General features: G+C 43.8%; 1 protein-coding gene across 8 annotated transcripts in view; it reads left to right on the top strand.

The window, feature by feature from the left end:
* CRTC1 (CREB regulated transcription coactivator 1) overlaps nucleotides 1–16,338 on the top strand; it is a 1,230,699-nt gene that overhangs the window by 200,971 nt on the left and 1,013,390 nt on the right. For all 8 annotated transcript variants that reach the window (XM_069649310.1, XM_069649311.1, XM_069649312.1 and 5 more), the window contains exon 3: nucleotides 2,873–3,010. In XM_069649310.1, the coding sequence (XP_069505411.1) occupies nucleotides 2,873–3,010 (138 nt within the window). The remainder of the gene's footprint in view (nucleotides 1–2,872; nucleotides 3,011–16,338) is intronic.

A 16,338-nucleotide genomic window follows, 5' to 3' on the forward strand; every position in this document is an offset into this window, starting at 1 on the left:
GGCGGAGCTAAGGAGGGCGGGGTTACGGCCATGTGCAGTAACCCTCCTAAAAAGAGGACAGATTTTTGAAACATGTGATGCTTTTTACAAAGTGCCCTAGTCCCGACCCACAGTACTGAGGAATGTCCCATAAGTATGGAGGAAAGGGGACTATGGACTAGGAGTAAGGTAGTCACTATGGTGAGTAACTTTATTAATCAGACTTCCATCTAAATCAGAAAATAGTTCTGCCGGCGATTTATTTTATTTTAAAAAATATATATTTATTCCTGCTCCGCATCCCAGTAAAGAGGAAGAAAGACTCCATAGATTGGACCCTAGAAGAGCTTTAAGCTTTTATGTGTCTAGGATGTCCATGTTGAGTGGACGACCAGCTCTTTATAGGATATGCTGGATGCAAATTAGGGGACGCGGTTTCAAAAACAGACTTTGTCCAGTTGGATCATCCTTACGATTTCAGAATGTTAGACTGGCGGGCAAGGACCCACCACAGAGTTTGAGGGCACACGCCACTAGGGCCATGGGCTCTTCCACAGCCCTGCAATTCTCCATTCGAAACATCTGTGATGCTGCAACGTGGTCATCGTTGCACACGTTCACCAAGCAGCATGGACTCCCACGCTCTGGTAAGGCAGTACTTTATTCTGCCCTGTGACAATTGGCAAATCTAAGTTCTACACCCTCCTCCAGTCTTAGATAATGCTTTGCGAGTTTTTCAAAGATGAGGAATACATTGGAGGACACAATCCATTCGAAGAACAAGTTACGTACCAACTGGTAACATTCTTTCAACTGGATGTTCCCCCAACGTATTCCTCATCGCCCTCCCATCCTACCCCTCTTTAGAATTTCCCATGCTATTACAGCTTTCGTTCCAACAAGGCTGACTACTGCCTGCATGTACGAACGGACAACTCTGCTAACACGTGGTGGGGGAAAACGGAACTGAGGCCAACGGGCGGAGTGGGTGCTACTTGTAACATCCAATGTTGTCACCCTTGACGGAGGCCTTCGAGGGACATCTACTCAATGCCATCGGCACAGGGCGCCCTCTGCCGAAAAAGCTTTCAGAAGCTGGACATTACATGTCAAAGACGAGGAATGCGTTGGAGGAACATCCAGTCGAAAGAACGTTACCAGTTGGTAAGTAACTTGTACTTCTCTCCATTAGAGCTGTCTGGCATCAACGTTGGTCACATGTTTTTTTTTATAGCAACTGGTTTGATTACACACAGCTGCCTTAATTACCTTCTGGACCTTTGCCTGAAATGAAAGACTTTAAAATATTGATCTGTATCAGTCACTTGAGTTGCCAACTGATAATTTTCTAGCACATTGTCTCGCTGGCATATATTTTTCCCCGTCACCACAATTTTTGTTAGATTCATATTGGGCCTTAAAATGTGCAATTGCAAAAAGATAATCAACTCTTGGTGAGTAAGAAATGTGTGCTGTGGTCATGTGTAGAAGTAAGGTGTCAACGACTTTTTATGCCTGCCTAGTACCTTCCGACTTGACATTGTTATCGCTGTTCATATATTATAATGAAATCCCACTTATTGAAACCATTGCCTCATGTTAAACTTCCAGTCTTTGTTTTATTAAGATGGTCATTGAAACCTAGTAATCTTAAGCAAGAGAAACTAATAGTACATTATTTGGCAGGGGGATGGATGATTAGAGGTTGAATTGTGTTTAGAGTGGACTAATGTCCTGCAAGGGCATCTAGGCAGAGGTCGGATGAGGATATTTGAAGGTGAGAAAGGAGGCCAGGGCATAATTCAGTGGTCTTGTAGTGTGTGATGTTTGCTGTAGGTGTACTAAGACTGGGGTTAGTTTGGGGGATGGGAGGGACTGGTGAGCGAAGTCAGTGAGATGTGATATTGGGACAGGTGCTTAAGAAGAGAAATGGGGCACAGCCAAATAGATGGGATGTAAAAGAAATTTATTGACAACATGTGCGTGGAAACTGAGGGATTTTTGACTGGATATTGGGTGTGGTCCAAGAGTAGGTTTAGATCAGCAACTGATTCATAATGGAACAGTTCTGCTATGCCAAAATGTGACCTGTGGTAGAGAAGTTAACAGCTGCTAAAGAAAAACCTATGAATGCTTGATTGCGAGAATTTTACTGGAGTAGGATTTCGTGAATAACAGCAACTTTGGCTTTCCCTTTCCAGATGCACGAACAAAGTAGTCTGCTGCACCCCAACCCCAAAATCCCTCGTGTACAGCCTATGCCTTCACTCATTTCCTGTGCACTCAGTTGAATTTTGTGCTTTTCCGGCATGCAGAGTTTTCTGTGTTCTGCTATTTTTCCTTCGTAGTTTTCTTCCAATTTGTGTTTTCTGTCTCACTGTTGTCCTTGGCTACATGTTTCTGGTTAATCCTCCGATTGCGAGACATTGGACCCAAAAAACTTCTAGGGTCATTGCCTATTGTGCGCTTTCAGTGCCCACAATTTTCCACATACTAAGTGCACAGAAATTGTATAACATATGAGGAAATTTGGAGTTGCTTAAAACGGGTCTGTTTTAAAACCCCAAAAATGGGTAATAGGGTGGAAATTTCTACCGACCAGGTAACTTAAGATATTTCATAATTTTTCATCACTTCTCAAAATGCACTATTATGGAATAGTATTTAATAAAGAAAACCTGATTTTTTTTTTAAATTAAAGTGATGGTGTCGATCAAATTGCAAGATACTGCATACCTATTGTGGTGGTTTGTGAAAGCTCCGGTTGATGAACCTACAGCGGCTTTTCTCTGTATTTAACATCTGGCAGTTTTGTTGCGTGCCTGTGTGGGGAAACCGGCTTTCTGTTGGACGTGCATCTGACTTTGCAACATAATATTTTTTCAATCTGCAGACCCCCTTTCAATCATCTGGACTGGATACAAGTCGTAACACAAGACATCATGGGCTAGTGGACCGAGTGTATAGAGATCGAAACCGCCTTGGGTCCCCCCACAGGCGCCCACTGTCCGTGGATAAGCATGGTCGGCAGATATCCTTTTTGCTGTCGTTCAGACGGATAAATATGATTATCAGATGTGTTTGCTTTGCTTAAAATGTCTCAGAAAAGTACATCCTAAAATGAAATGTGCATCCACAGCTTTACTTTGATATGTCCTGGAATTGCTTTTTCTTTTTATAAGTGAATTTACTTTGTTTTTATCACACTGTTCAAACAGGCCTATTGTTTGAAACAAGAGTACTTATAAAACAAATGTAAACATACATATGCACACCACTCACTGAAAATACAAATTCCACATGAGATGCACACTTAACTTTTTGCTTGTTATTTATGATTCATAAATGTTAAATGTTTCCTAAGTATTCTTTATATACATTCTCAAACACAAAGTTAATGTCTTCTATGCATGTTCGTAAGGAGCAAATTAACCTGGGGGTGCCAAATGGGACTCCTGGTAACTATTGGTTTTAAGCAAACCACGCTCTCGGTGTGTAGAAGCAGGAGCTAAATGGCCCCCAGCAATTTCAAGCCCTGGACAACAGCTTTTCCATATACAAGCTAAGTACAGGTGACAAGATTATCATCACACCATTAGTTAACACTAAAACGATTTAATGGCCAGTGTACCCAGAGAGGGAATGTAATGGGTAGAGTGATCAAACGTGCAATGAGACACTGTCTAGTAAAGCAGTATTTATGTGCAGCAACTCCAAATGTCAGTGCATACATATTTGCTTACACAATGGCTTACTTGTAATCTCCATCAATCCACAAAAAATGTTAAATGGGTGAAATGTACACTAGAAAAGCCATAATCTGTTAAATTAATAAATGGTTCATGGGGTTTAAGAAATGTGGATACATTTGTTGTTGGGGGCACAAACCTTAACCGTGGCCAATGTTTTCCTGATTCTAGACCACCATTCCGAAATATGGGGCTGAGGTGCCTGGCAATAGATAAACTAGCTGCATTTAATCTGCCTGAAAGGTAGCCTAGAGGTACGGACATTTAGGTGGTACACATCCTCTGTCCACATCTCCCAGACGTATAATCAATGGTTGAAATGGGAGGTCAATCTTGGTGATATATTTAATGTATGTAGTCCCTCTTGCCAATAGGTATGACTCATACAGCATTCCCACCATATGCGAAACAATGTCCAAATTGCCAACGGGCACCTCAAGCGAAAAGGTTCTTGAACCAGATACGTTCTGTTCAACTGAACTGCTGGGGGATACCACCTGAAACTGGGCTTGTGTGAATGTTTATTTTGTGGCTTCCATTGCACACATATATTCCCCCTTGAAGCTTTGATATCATTGACCCTAGGATGGTTTCCTATTAACACCTATACAAATAGAGTGCCTTTTATAAATGGTGGCAATCCTGAAGAATGGAATTTGGGCTAGACTTGGTCTTCTCCTTTTCCCCCACGTTCTCCTTCACCCCAGGCTGACCCATCCAGTGCCTCAGCTGGCAATGTCGGAATGTCTCAGTCACAGGAATGAAGAAGGTCCACTTACATGCTTCAAAAAACTAGTAGTGCCTTCAAAGTGCTGTAGCCTTACTAGGCCCTCTTCCCACCATGCATAGGATCTGGTTTCAGTCATGGTTTCAATCCTGGGTAGTATTCTGGGGTATTCAGAACTGATGTCTGTGAAGAGGGAAGGATGGGGGAGGCCACATTTTCTCTGTACTTTATCCCAATATCACAATATCATTTTAGTTGCAAGTCTGTAAACCATGCCTATTTCTGGGGACGTACCAAAGACATTTATGATGCAGACATGATATAAATGATGGTTTTATCCAATTGCTCATCTTCCTGAAACAGTGTGACCAGTCAAAAGCCGATTCCAGCAGAGCTGAACCTAGATAATAAAGGCTCCCCAGTCCTAAGGCACCCCTTGATAAAGATTGCAAGATAATTTGGGCCTTACGGTGGTAAAGTGTGTGGTACGAGTTCACAATATAAACTCCTAAATATTTTGTTATCCAAGGCCCACTTGGTCTGGAGAAGTTTGATACTTGTGTAGATTTCTAAGATTTTTAAGGCATTTGACTTAGCTTTATATATATATATTTGATAGTGTTATCCTGGGTTTTTATCCAAGCAATAACAGCATATAGTGCTCATTTCTGGTGATCAGTCTTGTAAGGAATAATTTACCCATGGAAGGTATTACTAATAGACTGCACAAAATGTTTCATGCACAGTGCACACATTGAAGCGTTGTCTGGTACATCTGTGTAGCTTGATATATCTGGAAAGGAGGGACTTTTCCCCTAATTTCCTTTTGTAGGTTGGCAACATTTGCCACTATTTATCCTTTAAAAATGTGGACCAGAATTACATTACAAATGGATTGTGTCCTCCCACGCATTCCTTATCTTTGATATTTCCAATATCTAGCTTTGCTGCTTTAAACATTTTTTTTCCAGCAGGGGGCGCTGTGCATCTATGCCTGTTGACTCTATGTACCTCGGCGGCCTCAGTCTCGATGTCGACATCACCAAATGTATATGTAGCATGCACATCACCCGTTGGTTTCAGTTCTGTTTTTCTGCGCTTCAGATTCGGTACGCTTCGTTCCTTGTGAGAGAAAATCTTTGAGTGAATTTTCAAGTAAAATCTTCGAGTAAAATAGTGAGAATGGCTTGGTCATAGGCATCTTCCACGGCCAAGTCGGGTTTCAAGAAATGCTGTGACTGCGGTGCGAAGATGTCTGTGACGAACCCCCATAGGATTTGCCTATAATGTCTGGGATCCACTCATCTGTCATCTGCATGTGAAGACTGCCTGTCCATGACGTTGAAAACCCTGAGAGCGCACAGAGGGAAGCTTGCGGTAGGTAGGACCCATAAATCCCCTTGGACTCAGTTGGAAAACAAAAAACTTCAGACAAGTCGAACTGTTTCTCCTCGCCGCAAGAACAAGCGATCCCGATCAAGTAGTGGTTCACACCACTCGTCAACGTTTAGGCATGGAAAGAAATGGCACCATAGATCGCCATCTTCCTCGTCTTCCAGTTCCTCACTGGAATGGGTAGTTTGCCCCACTAAATCTGCCTCACCGGCCCAGTGGGAAGAGTTTAGATTGAAAATGTTAAAAGGTGTTCGAAAACGCGGCCTTGCCCCCCCTGGACTACACCCAAAAGCCATGCTCCGTTCGAAAGACCTCATAAGCATAATAGCTGTGTGTCATCGGACCCTGCAGGCAAGACTCCTCGAGAGCGATTGAAGGATCCCTGAAGTCTAGGAAAAGTCCCTTCGAGGACAGTAGTCCACGCCATCGACGTCAATCTTATGAGAAGCCATCTATGCTTCGAGCCTCAGCGCCTCAGGTGTTGAAGCCGTCGATGAAACCTTCGTCAACAGTCTCGACAATTTCGGCTTCTTTGACCAATAATGTTATGACGATATCTACAATGGAAAAAATATATGCTCCTTTGCCCAGGACTGACTATTTCAAGTCCCTCTCCTCTGAGGATGCAGAGGAATCTTCTGATGAGTCTAGACCTTTTGGTCTATAGTATGGTACACCATCAGTGCCTGAGGCATTCATTTCAGAGGATTCTAGAATTAAGAACTTTAAAGAATGCCTACATGATGCCAGTGGGTTAGACACCTCATCAGAGGTTGAGTTTGGCAGGGCAGACCCTGGTGACCATGTAGAAGTTGCATACAGACAATTGATGTCAAGAGATATGGAGTATATGGAGTATATGGGTTGGTCTAGACCGACTCCAGTCTTTGAGCAAGACAACTTGACTGTCATTTTGGACAGGGGACCCCAAGAGGACCCAATTGTGCCATTCCGTCAAGCCTTGCAAAGGTCTGTTGCTACCAACTAGGATGCACCTGAGGTTATTCCGGCTGTCAACAAGAAGTTGACTTCAAAATGAGTTTCAAGCTCTGGTCCATTTTATTTGTCGAGACATCCAACACCATAGAGTCTGGTGGTTCAAGCTGCCACCACAACAAGTAGACAGAATGCCTACCCTGTAATCCCCCCAGATAGGGATGATGAGCGTTACGACGCCGTAGCCAAAAACGTTTTTTCGGCTGAGAATATGGCCTTGAAAATCGGCTAATGCCACGTGCAAGTTGGTAAGGTTTACTCGCACCCTTTCGGAGTGCATTCCGGCGGTGGGCCTGTCGGGAGAATATTTTGAAAGGAGAACTGTTATGGCAACCATTGCCGGAGATAACCGTTGTGACAGACTCCTCACTCATGGGTGCCCACACCAACGACCTGACAATCAGCGGTCTTTTGTCTCCATCGGAGTCCAAACTACATATCAACCTGTTGGAGCAGAGGGCAATCAGATTAGCGCTGATGGCCTTTCTGCCCTCTCTACAGGGAAAGAATGTCCCGATAATGACAGCCAATATGTGGTCATGTACTACCTCAACAGAGGAGGTGAGGTAGTATATGGCCAAGTAAAAGCGAGGAGGTGTAGGGTCGCTACTACTGTGCAGAGGCAATGCAGCTCTGGTTCTGGGCATTACAAGAAAGAATCTAGCCGGATAGCAAAGAACGAAGGCGGACACTCTTAGCAAGCAGAGCACAATCTCCCACGAGTGGGAACTAGCTCAGGAAGTCCGTCAAGAGATCTTCACCCTTTGGGGAACCCCTCAAGTGTATCCGTTGTGACTGGTGCCAACCGGAAGTGCAAGCTGTACTGCTCCTGGGAATTTCCCCCCGAGGAGCTCTAGTAGACACGTTTGTGGTGGACTGGAAGTTTCCACTCCTGTACGCGTTTGCTCCAGTCCCTGACGTTCCTCACGTAATACGGAGGTTAAGAAGGTTCAGGAAATCGATGATCCTAGTTGCTCCGGATTGGGACCGGAGGACGTAGTACCCAGACCTTATAGCCATGTCCATCTGCCCTCCGATATGACTTCCACAAAGAGAGGCCCTTTTCTCGAGACAGGAGGGTCCGGTTCTCCATCCGGATATCGGGACGCTCCACCTTCACGCTTTGGTTCCTGAGAGGCTGAGATATAAGGATTGGGACCTCCCGGACAACGTAATGGAGATTTTGCTTTCGGCCAGAAGGCCAGCAACTAAATCTTTGTACTGTTGCTGTTGGAATACATTCTGCAGCTGGTGTAGAGATAAGAATGTTGACCCATTTACATGTAATACACCGCCGGTGTTATCCTTTTTGTTACATCTGGCTAATCTGGGGCTCCAGATTGGTACCATGAAGGGATAGTTGGCGGCGCTTTCTATTTTTAAGTGCAGAAGAAGTCGTTTCTTACTTTAAGATACCTCCTAATAGTACCATTTGTAAAGGGACTGACCAATGTCTTCCCTCAATCCCTTTTGAAGTTCCAATTTGTGATCTCGACTTGGTGTTGAAGTTTATGAAGGGGGCTCCTTTTGAGCCATTACACTCCTGTCCTTTGAGATTACTAACCCTAAAAAAACATTGTTTTAGTAGTGATTACATCTGCCCGAAGGGCGAGTGAGCTACAGGCTTCATCCTGCAAGCGAGGTACTCTGCAAGGTGCTCTCCCTCTCCTTTCCTCTCCTTTCCCCAGAGGCTCATGGTATCCCAAGCTCTGGTTCTCTCTAGGTTGGAATATTGTAACAGCTTCTTTCTAAATCTATCTGCCTCTACTCTCCGCAACTAATCCAGAACAGGACTGCAAGACTCATCCTCGGCCTCAAGCCCTGGGATAGTATCTCTCCAGCTCTGAAATTTCAAATCTCTCCATTGGTCCCAGTGGATGCAAGGATTAAATTCAAAACCCTCTGCATTGTCCACAAGGCTTTCTGGGGCCTGGGTCCAAAATACCTTCAGCTATCCCCCCCGATCTCGAGCTCTTCGCTCCTCTACCTCCCTCAGGGTCAGTCGCTTTTCAAAAAAACAAGCTGGGGGTAGATCTGTCTTCGGCTGGGACCTCCCTCTGGAACAGCCTCCCTGCCACTCTAAAACTTAAGGAGAACCATCTCCGGTTCCGGAAGCACCTCAAGACCTTCCTCTTTTCTTCTGCCTTCGCTCCCCCTTTCCCCTGCTGATCTGTTCTCTTGGCACCATGCACCTGGCCACCCTCTGTCCTCCGGGCCACCCCTTGCACTGGCGTCTGTATCTGTACCCATACAGCCCCCCTTTTTCTTCCTGCACTTATCGGACCTACCCTGTCTGCTGCCTTAAACCGATCACTTGCAAATTGCTGGCTGCACTACCACTGTTTGTTGCCTTTATTATTTATTATCTGTTTCTCCTCTGCTTCCTACTTTCCACTTCTCCCCCCTTCCATGCACTTTTTCCCTCCCCCTCTCCCAGGAACTTGCGCGTTCTCAATGTCACTGGGCCTAGTAAGATCGGTGTTTTGTTCTCCCCTGTTCCCCTCCCCTCCCTTGCCGCACTCTGTGTACAAGCGCGATAGAAATAAAATATCAATATCAAGCCTCCTTACACTGTCTTTTACAAAGCTAAACTGGTGCTGAAGGTGAAACACACTTTTCTACCCACAATTGTCTGTTTCATCTCGCACAAAAGATAGCTTTACCATCTTTTTACCCTCCTCCACATCCTGGGAAGGAAGAAGAGAGGCTTCACAGGCTTGACCCCAAACGTGCACTGAGCTTTTATACATCTAGAATGACATAGTTAAGGCATAGTTAAAACAGGATGACCAATTATTCGTGGTCTACTCGGGTCACAAATTGGGTATTGCTATTACCAAACAAACAATATCCAGATGGATTATATTGGCAATATCAGAATCCTACAGACGGGCGTGAAAAGATCCTCCAGGCTACTACGGGCTCATTCGACCAGAGGCATGCCAACTTCCACTGCCTTAGTGCGGAGTACCAGTAAAGGAAATATGTTGGGCTGCCACATGGTCGTCTGTACACACCTTCACTAAACTTCCTCAGGTCAGGAAACTGCATTTGGCAAAGCAGTGTTTGAAAAATAAATATATATATCGATATAAGAGTGTATCAAAGGGAAGAAATACATGGGAGGGCACAATCCATTCGAAGAAGTTACTTACCCTTGGTTACTTTTTTGACTGGATGTTCCTCCCACATATTCCTTATAGCCCCTTACTACCTACCCCGCAGTAGAATTTCCCTCGCAATAAGTCTGCGCTTTCTCAGAAGGAGTAACCGTCGGGTATAAGATATAAATCATTCACTCGTTAAAACGGAACTGGCGCCAACTGGCACGCTGCGCATGCTACATATACCTTCAGTGACGTCAACATAGAGACGGAGGCCTTCGAGGGATATAGTCACCCGGCACCGATGCACAGCGCCTCCTGCTGACATTTTTTTGCGAAGCTGGAATTTGGAAATATCAAAGATAAGGAATATGTGGGTGGAACATACAGTCGAAAGAACGTTACCAGGAGTAAGTAACTTGTTCTTCTGCAATGCTGGGGGCCATATAAGACAGTCCAATGTGTCAAATGCTTTTTGCCCATATAGTGCTAATAAAGCAAGTGGATCCTGAGACAGTCCCGTAATGGCTATGAATTTTAATGGATTTACATATGTTTGGGCATTATGTTGCTAGCCATGGCCTTACTCTATAGTTGTGTCATAATTGAAATCCATTGGATGAGAAGAATGTCAACGCAAAGGATTTTTTAAGCAGTCACATTCCTTGTGCCGAAGCTAGGTACTCTGTTTCTTTCCCCGGCTGTAAAAAGGAATTGAATGACTGGGCTAAATATGGGTCCTGATCTCGTGCAAATATTTGAAAAAAAAAGCAAGTTTTGGAGTTAGTGGATTTGTCTCCGGGGTGCCCAGGATTCCTGAAGCGTGATTGTGCTTTCCACAGATTAGCTTTCTTCTCAGAGACCTGGTTGGGTAACGTCTGCTAATTAAAGATCGACTGATAAAAAGCACTGCCTAGAGCTGCAGGACCTCTCCCTTTCACCGATGAATGCTCCGCCTTTGATCTAGCCATGCAAGCGTAATGATGTGTGGTTAACTAATAAACGCAAAAGACAGACATTAGCTGTTCTTCATATGAACTGCTTTCATATTGAGGTACATGTTGGGTGGTTAGTGAGGGACACCTCTCTATACATGTAGGTAAATCAGTTTAATTACACCAATCTGCAAAAGGCCACAATTTTGGGGTGCACCCTATTCAAAACGGATATTAACCTCTCTTGATCACTTTAGAGCTTTCTCTTACATCTTAGGCAGGTGGGGAGCAAGTGGATGTAGGTCACCTGGCCAATGCCCTGCCACCAGGTTGCTGCTCTTTTTCCCCACTTAGCAAGCCCCGCTCACCTGATGCCTTCTATGTTTCTGTTCTTTTTTTCCGTACTTAAGGAGCTCTCCAGCCTCTTTTCCTTGGCATATGGGGAGCAGGAGCAAGTGGATCTAGGCCACTTGGCCCAAGCACCACCCACCTTCTTAGCCCTGCCTCTTCGTTTCTGCTCTTAACTCTTAGATCAAGGGTGTCCGAAGCGAAGGGCTGATTAAGAAAAGGGCAATTCCTGTTTGGACCAGGAGGACCCAGGGCCCAACCCCCCCCGCTCAGACAGCAGGTAAGCATACACCAACATGTGTTTACCCCCTCTGTCCCCACAGGCCAACCCCACCCCCTGTGATGTTCCCTTGTGCCCCCACCCTTCTTGCACACAGGTTTTGCCTGTTTGGCTTGATTATTCTACCCTGCTCCCCTTCCCCTCTCTGACCAACCAACCCCCCCCCCCCCGCAACCCCCCTGCTCCAGCCTACTTCTGCAAGAGTCTGTCCTGATGCATTCTGGTTTCACCATCGTCTTGTGGCCAATGCTGGATTTCTCTTTTATGGACTTCATTGATTCACAGTGAATCACCCTTCCTCAACTATCATGCTGGACTTCCTTTGCATCTTGTACCCATGGTGGCCCTGAACCATGCTGTTCCCATCTACATCTTGTATCCTGGCTTGCACATTGTGTTACTACTGACTTCTGCAATTGTATTTGCTATCCTCCTCTTGCTTCTCCACTCTTTTTGACTGCTTACTCTGTTCTCTCCTCCTCTCCCCTACACTAGCTCCCCTACTTACTTTCTTCTATGCACTTACTCAATCAGAATTGTCCCTGGACCTAGTATGATAGCAACCTCGTCTGTCTCCTCCACTCTCCCCTTATTTGTCCCACCCCAGCACTATCTGAAATGTCGTCGGGCCTGGTATGATAGTCGCTTGTTTTGTTCCTCCGCTCCCTTTCTGTACCCCTCTCCCTCACCTTTTTTCCCCGGCTCTACCAGAAATGTCATCAGGCCGAGTACGATATTTAATTTCACATCCTTACTTGCCTGTAAGAATGTCATTTTTATTTTCCCTTGTTCCCTCCCTTGCCTTGAAGCGCATTGAGTATAGGTGCTATATAAATAAAATATATCATTTGTGGTGTAGGATCAGTGGAACCCCTAAATCAGCAAGATATATTTTAAATAGTTTATCCAGTTTTTTGCAGGATGATCTGATAGATTACTTTGAAGTAAAATGGTCTTTCATTAACAAAACAGGTTTCTCATTGAAAATCCTAATATAAGTCAGGGTGGGGGTAAACTAGGTGTCCCAGAGGCCTACATTTTGGAGTATGGATCTTCTCCTGGATTCCGTAATTAAGAGTCTATAGTCTCTGTTCCCAGTGACCTAGTGCCCTGCTTGCGTCTTGACACGCCTACGAGCAAGTGTTTGTTCGATCATTCTTGGTGTACTTGTGAGGCCTAGATATTTCCACCCTCTTGCTCTGGGTTGCCTCCCCCGGGCCATCGGTCTCTAGGTACCAGTACCTGATTTTTCTCACTATCTGGCAAGGTTGCTCTCCTTTGCTGAACTGATTGTGCCTGACCATTACTTCCTAATCTATTAGGTGTTGATTAAACCCCTCTTCAGCTTCTGCCATAAGTGGGCAAATTGGTCTAGTCTGTATCTTCCCTGCACCCACTCCGTGGATCAGCACCTCCGCCTCTCCATAGTGGGCTCTCTGCCCGCAAATCCCCAGTCTGTTAACCTGTCTGCGAACCCTATTGCCAGAGCCTTGATATATTTGAGAATCTTCTGGATTGGTGGTGTTGCGAAATTGCTCAAAGATTTATATATGCTGTTTTAAAAGAATGTTTCTAATGGATTGTCCTCTTCCACGGATTCCTCATCTTTTATATGCCAATATCATGGATATAGGTATTTCAAAGCTGAGGTCCGTTGGGAGGAACATCCAGTAGAAAGAACATTACTACAACTAAACTGAATGGGTTGTGAGAAGGAATCTGAAGGATTTTCCAATGATTTCATGACACAGGATCGCTCTCAAAGTAGATGAAGCTCAAAGCCCATGTCTCAATTTAGGACAAATTCTTAATTGGGCTCGGGCATGGCAAGTGAGTTTCTGGTTGTAGTGGCCTTCTCATTTAAAGAATAGTCCTGTGGTTACTCCATCTCACTCCAAAATAATTACCTAGGGAAAGTCTTTAAGTGACATAAACTGGGGTAAAAGCCATGGGATAAACACCGACCAACCGTAATATGGATAATTATACTCTTTTGAATGATGAGGATGAATGCTTTACTCTTGCACTGACACTGGAGAATTAATGGAAAGCAAAAGATAAAAAAATTGTTTGGGATTTAGGTTAAAAAGGGATCTAATATGTGGCTTTAGTAAAAATAACAAAAAAATGCTGGGTCACTTTCTTTTGAAGAAGCATCCGACTTGTAAAAATGTGAAACTGAAGTGAAATCGAAGAAATAGTACTGTTGATGTAGTGTAGCCAGCTGATAATACCCGGACTGTACGCTCAGGAAGAAGTTTGCATGACCCTAGAATTGCTTTTTCAGGAAAATTAGTGCCCTGTATTGGGCTTTTACAATAGATTAGTATATCGAACATCTATTCTAAGCTTGAAAAACTTAATGAGCCAGTTATTTTGAAAGTGGAAGACCTTTTTGATTACATTAAATCTTTAACAGATTTTACAACTATATCATGAGATCTGTACACAGTACTGGTGTCGCTTAATATTGAACTGATTATTTCTTTTCGATGTGAATATTTTAATTCTACAGCTGTGGTTAATATGATCACTGCTGAAAAAGCAGTTTGTTTGAAACTGAGTTACTATATACATATTTATAAGACAAGGAGTTTTGTTAATTTATGAGACTTTAGGATAGCTAAGGGAAATTGTGAAGATTTCACCAATTTGGAAATTGTGAACTATTTAACCACGATTGCAATGGTTAAATCAACAGACTTTCCATAGAGGGAGGATACTTTTTGGTCGTGCCCATTTACTGCTTTATAATCGCATGTTAAAATGCCTTGTACTCTGCTTAAATTTAATGAATGGACTAAAAGAAGACGTAATAGAAAAGTCTTTTTTGAAATTTTTATTGTTTCAGGATGTCATTTGTTCAAATGAATCCTGGTTTAGTTCATTATTTTTGGATGGGTTATTATGTATATCTAAAGGTCCAAAGGGACTTCTATTGGGAGGGCTATTTAGTGCTATATATATGCATGATCAACCAACGTTTTCGGAAGTATCGTCATGCCCTGATGTATGAGTGAATTTAACATGGTTGACCAATGTAAGTATGAACAGTTGGGTTGTAGTCCATGTTCATAACCCCATCTGATGTGAGTTGGAGTGAGGTTGCGAGGATGGCCGCTTTAGATTGTTCGATTGTTCGATGGGCAGCAGAGAGAATAATCACATTGTGACTGTGGCAAATTCAGTGCTGTGTGACCTGATCGATCTTTTCCCCAAAAGCCATAGCTAATGCCTCAAGGATGGATTTATTTGGTGAGGCTCAATTGTTTCATAAGAGGAAAAGCTGAGGGTAGAGCATGGGCACATTTGTTTGTATGACTGCTATCTGATCATGTTAAATAGTAGGATGCAGAGAGCCATGCCATGTTGGTGGACGTGGTCGAATGGATCTACGACCACTATATTGGATTACATATTCCTTCCATTAACCTTTATATTGGGACCGCCCATTTAATGATGAATGCCTTTGTATCATGTTCCTTCATCTGTTTCATTTAATATACAAAATGTTCAAATGAGGAGTAGGCTCAGTGGTGGTAAACAAAGGAGGTAATCATTGTGGGATATATTGACCCATTCAACGGGATTGCCTCATCACTGAGCTGCCTGTGCGCGAGAAACCGTAACCTGGCTGCGCTGGCTCCTGTGCACCAGGACCTCAAAACTGCTTTTGGCAGCAACAGAAAAATGGCTGCACCATTTTGCATCATGCACTTTGGCAAAACGGAACAAGGGGACACACTGAAACATATGCCAGTGTGTTCTGAAACATATATGGGATCAAGTGAAAAGGAAAGCCTGGCATTGCTGCAAAAGCCAAAATTCCCTTCAAAATGAAACTGTTTTCACCCTTTGAAAATGCTGCTTTGATGCCAATTTAATATGTCATTCTGAAACCACTGTGAGTAAAAAGGACCAGTTGAAACCAACTCTCAGAGAAATCGAAAGCAACTTCATTTTTCACTTGCACGGGAAACACGCGTTTATTTCTTGACAAAAAGTATCCAGGTGCAGTTCAAAGAGACTTTTTATTCTCTGAGCAAGGTCAAGGAGAATTCCTGATTCCTACGCCGGTGTCCTGTTCCTGTCTTCATCTTGCATCAAGCATTGCTGATTCTGCTTCAGCTAGGCCTCAATCCTAAAATAATCCCCATAACCAAGGAAAACGCTGTGGTGTTGGGAAGCATCCAAATCCAGCTTGACTTGCCGCCACTCACTGCATGCTGCTGCTATCTGGCTATCCTGATGACCTATAGTATCCAGTAACCAGAATTGCCAGTCCAGAAGAACTATCCTTTGGTATCCAGTCCCTGCCCAGCTGACTCTGTCCCGCCGAGTTTGTCCGGCTGTCCTGTGTTAGACAAGATCCGTGTGGTGATCCAGAGCGCTGACTGTCCAAAATCAAAATTAAAAGTGGACTGTATCAATAGGAACCATAGAACCATAGCATAACTTGCCTTGTCCTATCGCAATCTCTAAACCAGCCTATCATTACCTTAATAACTTGTAACAGTGTCAGAATACTTATTGGAACCCTATCATTGTTTTATTTTGCTAAACGTCATTTCTTTAGTCATGTATATCTTGTCTTGTAAATCCTAAACTATCAATCCTATTTCGAGTGATCGGACTGGTTCTGCCAGGGCGGGCGCTGGGGAACTAGGGTTGAACTTGTGAATCAACCCTGGAGCTTACTGTGTCCCTCTTTGGTATTCTAGCTTGAATGCTCTAGTATAGAGTAAAACTGTTCTTGTCCAAACTGGGTTTCTTTTCTGTTTTCACTACCCAATTTTTTTGAAAAATTGCCTCTTATTCTACATTG

The sequence above is a fragment of the Ambystoma mexicanum genome, chromosome 1p (genome assembly GCF_040938575.1).
Source record: "Ambystoma mexicanum isolate Mex_15411 chromosome 1p, UKY_AmexF1_1, whole genome shotgun sequence".
Classification (NCBI taxonomy): domain Eukaryota; kingdom Metazoa; phylum Chordata; class Amphibia; order Caudata; family Ambystomatidae; genus Ambystoma; species Ambystoma mexicanum.